At 46.7% G+C, this 6,886-nt stretch overlaps 1 protein-coding gene across 1 annotated transcript; it reads left to right on the top strand.

The window, feature by feature from the left end:
* The first annotated feature begins 1,720 nt into the window (after window positions 1–1,720).
* LOC149460634 (uncharacterized) lies at window positions 1,721–3,596 on the top strand. The gene is made up of 5 exons (XM_089679401.1): window positions 1,721–2,005; window positions 2,224–2,321; window positions 2,411–2,638; window positions 2,718–2,924; window positions 3,048–3,596. Exons 1-5 carry the CDS (start codon window positions 1,921–1,923, stop codon window positions 3,198–3,200), a joined length of 771 nt encoding a protein of 256 aa, XP_089535527.1. The 5' UTR covers window positions 1,721–1,920; the 3' UTR covers window positions 3,201–3,596.
* Window positions 3,597–6,886: the final 3,290 nt, after the last annotated feature.

The raw sequence follows: 6,886 nt of genomic DNA, 5'->3' as shown, positions 1-6,886 counted from the left end.
ATTCAGATTTTTATATTGTGACCATTTGTCTTCTACTGACCACTAAATGAAGAGAACACTGTATCTGTAATACTGAACATTGAATTCCAGGAATATCTGTCATATCATGCCACCTTTACAGGGTATGTTACATCCAACCATTGCTGGTGTCCTCCATGTCTATGGTCACCTTACAGAGACTATCTGAGATATGTTCCAGAAGGTCCCGCCAACATTCTATACCAGATCCCTATCTGAGCATGCCGGCCAGGCCAGGAAAAGGGTGGGGAGGGGGTGTATTTCCTGCCTCTTGGACCATACCAGGTGACATGACTTCAACATGGGTGAGGGGGGGTAACTTGCCGGGGGAGGGACAAGGACAATGGTTTCTTCCTCTTACATATACTTGTATTTATTCACAAAAATGTAAATTGTAAAGAAAGAAAATTATAAAAAATGTCCTATGCTGTACATCAATGTCAATCATGAAGTCTGATGCCCTCCAAAAGAAAAAAATCTGATCTAATATGAGGATAAGGGGCAATTTCTCAACCGGAGCTCCTTGTATCCATATAACAGATGTGTGACACGACAAAATCTGCAATTACATTTTACTGCAAAATCAAAGATGACAAAAAGCCACTCCCGAGCAGTCATATATTTCTGTCCGCCTTGGTGGGGGTGGAGGTGACCCCTCTATAAGGATCTACAGTCCATACACACCCAGCACAAGGCCGGGGTCACACTACCAGACGCTTCTCGGGGCTGCAGTTCCTCTGAGCTCCACAAGGTGGGGATCTCACTTCTACCCAGACAGGAAGTCTATGGAAGACAGGAAGTGATGTCAGGTACAGACAGGAAGTAGAGATGAGACGTAGCTGGAAGTGGCAGCAGAGGAGGTAATAAGATGTTATTTCCTATTTACACCCAGTAACCCCCTGTCATGTCCGTCCTCTTCCTCCATAGTCATGTCCGTCCTCTTCCTTCATGGTCACTGTGATGTCTTTTATCTCCAGAAGATGATGATACACACATATATAGTGTGGGAACCCAGATGAACCCCTTCAGGGGGAGGAGTTGATGATAATATATTTGCCCCCAAAGCTGGCCTACATGGTTCAGTTTTATCGTTCAGCCAGCGGGATGACCATAAAACCTGAAGCGATTCCCCCATTCACACATTGGAGGTGGATGGGGGAATCCTCCCCGCTGCACTGTTGTATTCTGACAATGGGGGGACTACTCCGCTCTCAGAATACACAGATCAGCACTGAAGCTATTGGCTGCAGCCGCTGGGGGAGTGGCTTTTATCCGGCAGTGGCCACACATGGATGGAAATGTGAGCGATCCCTGCTGAACCAGCTGAATTTCCATGGATCTATGGTCACCTTCAGTGACTTCCTCCCCTCCCCCTCATCTCCTTCATGATGGAAGTCATGCTGAGATCATCTCCCATTGGCTGAGCAATATTCTCATTTGTCTCTCAGCTCCTTCTTGCTATTCCTCGTCCTGCCTGTTGTTTCCTTGGATTGATTTTCTGTGTAGTGACCCCGGCTTGGTCTCTTGGATGCGCTATATATCTCAGTCTGAAGTGGGGCTTCAATAAAATGGAGACCTGAATGGAGAGGTGAGGAGGATTCTGGGAATATCATTTGATGTGACTATTTGTGTTCAGATGTAGAGTTTTCCTCCTGTGAAGTCTGGAGATCATATGACATCACATTGCCTCCACCTCCCTCCCTGATAGAAGAGAGAAAGAAGAAGAAGATTCTAGAAGTCACCAGAGAGATCACTGAGCTGCTGACAGGAGAGGTGAGCGGTGCCGGGAATTCTGGGACATTCTCCAGTAACAGACAAGGGATGTGTCTGGATGGTGACTGTATCATTGTGTGTGTCAGGTTCCTATAAGGTGTCAGGGTGTCACTGTCTATTTATTTCTCCATGGAGGAGTGGGAGTATTTAGAAGGACACAAGGATCTCTACAAGGACGTCATGATGGACAATCAGCCGCCCCTCACATCACCGGGTAAGAGGAGACTTTATTGTAAAGGAGAGAGCAGTACGGAGGATCCACCTAGATCCCCCATCATCTGATAAACACATAGAAACAATGGATTCAGTCAGTGTGTGTGTTTCCTACAGATGGATCCAGTCATGGGAACCCACCAGAGAGATGTCCCCGTCCTCTGTATTCCCGGGATTCCACACAGGAAGGTCACACCATCCCTCACCATCATCAGGTAGATGGATCCAGTCATGGGAACCCACCAGAGAGATGTCCCCGTCCTCTGTATTCCCGGGATTCCACACAGGAAGGTCACACCATCCTTCACCATCATCAGGTAGATGAGGAACAATCACTGATAGTATCATTAGGATCTGTACATTATCTGCATTGTTACCATTGATGTCATTTTTATTATATATTCAGAGTAGAAACCTGAGAGATCCTAAAGTTGAGGTTAAAGAAGAGATAAAAGAGGAGGAGGATGAGGATGGGGGGATGGAGGAGTCAGAGCTTCTAAAAGAACACAAAGATCTGTACCAGGACACCATGGTGGAGTCATCCAGCTACAGGAACCCACCAGAGAGATGTCCCCGTCCTCTGTATTCCCGGGATTCCACACAGGAAGGTCACACCATCCCTCACCATCATCAGGTAGATGATGACAATTATTGGTAGTTGTGATTTATACACAGCATGTTTGTTACAATGAATGTTTTATTATATCTTTCAGAATGGAATCCTCGGGGATGAGAATATTGATGTTAAAGAAGAGTATAAAGAGGAGGATGAGGAGTATGGAGTGATGGAGGAGTTTTCAGAAGGACACAAGGATATGATGGAGCCACCTAATACCAGGAACCCACCAGAGAGATGTCCCCGTCCTCTGTATTCCCGGGATTCCACACAGGAAGGTCACACCATCCCTCACCATTGCAAGGTAGGTGGGATGGAGCATCCAGAGCATGGATTCATAGAGACAATGTGTGGATATTTTATGTGATGTAACAATATTAACGCTTATGTCTTACAGATGATATTTTCTTTCCTTCTCTTGGTTTAGGTTGAAGATCTGGTTGATATAAAAGTTGAGGTGAAAGCAGAAGAAGAAGAGGCGTATGTGAGGGATGATCAGCAGTCTATGGAGGAGGATGGAATAACGGGGACATTTATAGAGGAGGACACTCCTACAGAGATCAGCACAGGTGGGTCATGAACACTAAATCCATTCCTCCACCCATACTGCTCACTGATTGGTCCAGAGTAGGGCGGGGACTGGGTGATATCAGCCTGTAATCCCCTGGTCACTTTCCTGAGCTGTGTTCCCCGTCCTGTATTCCTGGATTTCTCTCGGATAATCTTCCTTCTCTGTGCTGCAGACACAATTTATGTATCAGTTCTGGTTGTTTCCTCACTCTCTGACTAAGGTCCATGAATAAAGAAATGACCTGGTAGGAGATCAGAGGAGCCATTTCCTAGTTTCCTTGAGGGTGGAATTGTAAGCTCCTCAGAGACCAAGCTGCCTGATGTGGGCGAAGTCCTGGTTTGGGGGAACCAATCAGCTCCTGTCTAGTAATCCTCTTTGTCTTTGTATTTTAGTCCATGGCCGGGAGATGAGGAAAACCTCCGAGGATTGTCTCACTTTGTCTCCAGACTGGAAAGTAGAAGATGAGGACATCACACAGTATAGTCCAGGAGAAAACCCGGCTCCCTCCAATGTCCATCCGGCACCACCCAGTGTAGATGGACCATCGGATTCCTCCTATCCTGAGGAACCTCAGACTGTGCGGGACCGGGCCGGCCTTCCAACAGGGAAGAGCTTCTCCTGTACTGAGTGCGGGAAGGGATTCCATTTCAAATCCAAACTTAACGTGCATAAAAGATCTCACACAGGGGAGAAGCCGTATTCTTGCCCTGAATGCAGAAAATGTTTTTCACAAAGGTCCAATCTTTACAGACATCAGAGTTCGCATACGGGGCAAAAGCCGTATTCCTGTCTTGAGTGTGGAGAATGTTTTTCAGACAATTCCAGTCTTTACACACATCAGAAATTGCACAAGGGGGAGAGGAAATATTCTTGTCCTGAGTGCGGGAAATGTTTTTTACGGAAGTCCAATCTTTACAAACATCGGCGGTCTCACACGGGGGAGAAGCCACATTCCTGTCCTGAGTGCGGGAAATGTTTTTCAGACAAGTTCAGTCTTTGCAAACATCAAAGGTCTCACACGGGGGAGAAGCCATATTCCTGTCCCCAGTGCGGGAAATGTTTTTCACAGAAGTCTACTCTTTACACACATCAGAGATCTCACACGGGGGAGAAGCCTTATTCCTGTGCTGAGTGCGGGAAATGTTTTTCAGTAAAGTCTAATCTTTATACACATCAGAGATCTCACACAGGGGAGCAGCCATATTCCTGTCCTGAGTGCGAGAAATGTTTTTCAGACAAGTTCAGTCTTTACAAACATCAAAGGTGTCACACGGGAGAGAAGCCGTATTCCTGTCCTGAGTGCGGGAAATGTTTTTCAGATAAGTCCAATCTTTACAGACATCAGAGATCTCACACGGGTGAGAATCCACTTTCCTGTCCTGAGTGAGGGAAATGTTCCTCACTGAAGTCCTGTCTTCCTGTACATCAGGGATCCCACACAACCCTGGAGGTGTATTAGTGCCTTGAGTGCGGGAAATGTCTTCTAGATGAATGTTGCTGGACATCCCAGCTCTCATGTGGGGAAGAAGCACACCCTGATATACACCTCAGATATACTCCATGGTTGATCTTCATCATGGAAGGAACAGTTCATAAGGAGATCAGAGGTCACCAAAGACATGGATGAGGTGTGGGACCGGGTTGACCATTGATGTCAGAAGAAGAATAAAAATGGAGTCCTGCCCTGTCATTGGCTGAGTACATTTTGTGGTGTTAACTTTTGTAACTATTTACAGGCCTTTTAATTTTTACTTGTTGAATGAATATGACACACCTTTGCCTAGGCATGATGAATATTGGCCGTATTTTTTTTCATATAGTGATTTCCTATAGTCATCATCTCCATCTAGTGGCAATAATGAGGCACTGCTGTACTATTGCCAATTCATGAACACTAGATGGCACTACACTCTTGCATTGTTAGGTGCCTCCCCAGGTCACAGGAACACTACATAGTGGAAGTGGTGCTCTGAAAGGCCCGGCAGACTTTTGGCATCTACTGTGGTAGTCGAAGTTCTTTCTCCTCCACCTTGTCTGGACGTTGGGCTGCAAGCGTATATATGCAGTGTAGGCGAGGATGACAGAAGTGAGGTGGTGCTTGTGCCTGTTTACATGTCAGGCGGCACATCCATACATGCAGAGTATTCATGGAGAGTCTCCAAATGCTGTAAGCAGCTGGCAGTGTTCTCCCCCACAGGCCCACACACCCCAGATGTACATGGTTGCAGCCTGGATGACTCCTACAGGTAGACACAATGACTGGTCACAAAGTTCTTGGGGCAGCACCAGCACACACCTTCATGATTGGGAGTGGCTATGGGCAATGGTAGGCTGGGTGAGTGATCAACTGGGGTAACCAGGGCACAGTGCCTTCTCAGCGGACCAGGATCGCTGGATTGTTGGTCATATTATATGGGTCAGCAGGGCCTACTAGATGGCAGAAAAGTCGGGTCAAGGTCTCCTTTTTGGGGCTCTGACTCTGATCACCTATCAGGTATTTCTGCAACCTCTAGGGATATCTTGCCTCCGATTCCTGTGTGATTATGGAAGAATCTATATTTGCTTGGTTAAGGGATAGCATAGCATTTGGGATTGGTGCCGGTTGGACCTTTTAGGTCTCAAACACGTGTGTTCCCTTTCACCTCTCTCCTTGTTATGGAAGGGACCTGATGGAGGAAGCAAGAGGCAGATGACATTTTATACTGGAAGTGGGTCAGGGAAAGACTTCTCCATGGACTCTGCAATGCCCCAGGGAGAGCGAGTTCACTCAGAGAGGGTGTATGCTTCCAGTAGAGCCGGCAATCTCTCATCTCAACCAAAAGTTATTCTATTCAGAAGTTATCGGGAAGAGGGGCCACTCTGGTGCTGTCAGGGGGTAGGGAAAGCTCACATTTCCAACAATCTGCTGCTCCTTCTACTTCAACAAAAAGGTTTCATTTGCTGCTTTCAAGTTTCATGCTTTCCTTTGCAGTCCCCATTTCCATTAGGAGTCCTGAGAATTCACTCCAGCTAAACAAGAGACTTCAGTTGAAGAGGCACCTCCACTCCACTCACCTGAGCATGGTGGGGCCCGACTATGAGTTGGAATTCTGAGCCTTTCTGCTCCTCACCTTTTCCCTTCATTCTGCATAACAGATTTGTTCCTTCACAAACTCGTGATCTTCATTTGTTTCAGGGAGTGATTTCACAGAGGACAAGAGGTTCCTACTTTAGGCTCAAACCTTCTATGGTTTCAATACCAAACGGTGATGGTCATCTCATTATTATTATTATACAGTATTTATAAAGTGCCAATAGTTGGCTCAGCGCTGTACATTACAAAGGGGGACAGAACATGTGACAGAACAATACCAATACAATGCAAAACATGAGGGGATCGAGGGCCCTGCTCTTTCCAGCTTACAATCTAGGAGGGAGGGGATGGTGGCACAGGAGGAGATAGCTGTGGGGGATGGAGTGGTAGGAAGAGTGGAGGAGGTCGGCAAGTTAGCAGGGGGTGGGGTAGGCTTCCCTGAAGAGATGGGTTTTCAGGGTGCGCCTAAAGGAGAGGAGATTCAGATTCTCATTCTGGATCTGAAGTCATTGTGACAGCTCTCTTCATGAGTGGAAGTTCTAGATGGAATTTGTGTATCTAGTGATACGCTCTTTCCAGGTGGGAGTCTTCCGGGCATCGGTGGACATAAAGGGGGCCAACT

Source organism: Staurois parvus, unplaced genomic scaffold (assembly GCF_062004578.1).
Source record: "Staurois parvus isolate SC_StPar_1 unplaced genomic scaffold, SC_StPar_1.0 ptg000223l, whole genome shotgun sequence".
NCBI lineage: Eukaryota > Metazoa > Chordata > Amphibia > Anura > Ranidae > Staurois > Staurois parvus.
This window is presented reverse-complemented; position numbering and strand designations above follow the sequence as displayed.

Excerpts from the sequence above, each read along its gene's own strand:
- LOC149460634 (XM_089679401.1), top strand. The coding sequence starts at position 1,921 with ATGGAGGAGTGGGAGTATTTAGAAGGACACAAGGATCTCTACAAGGAC. Across the intron at positions 2,006-2,223 it reads GCCGCCCCTCACATCACCGG|ATGGATCCAGTCATGGGAAC; the intron begins GTAAGAGGAGAC and ends ATCATCAGGTAG. Across the intron at positions 2,322-2,410 it reads CCATCCTTCACCATCATCAG|AGTAGAAACCTGAGAGATCC; the intron begins GTAGATGAGGAA and ends TTATATATTCAG.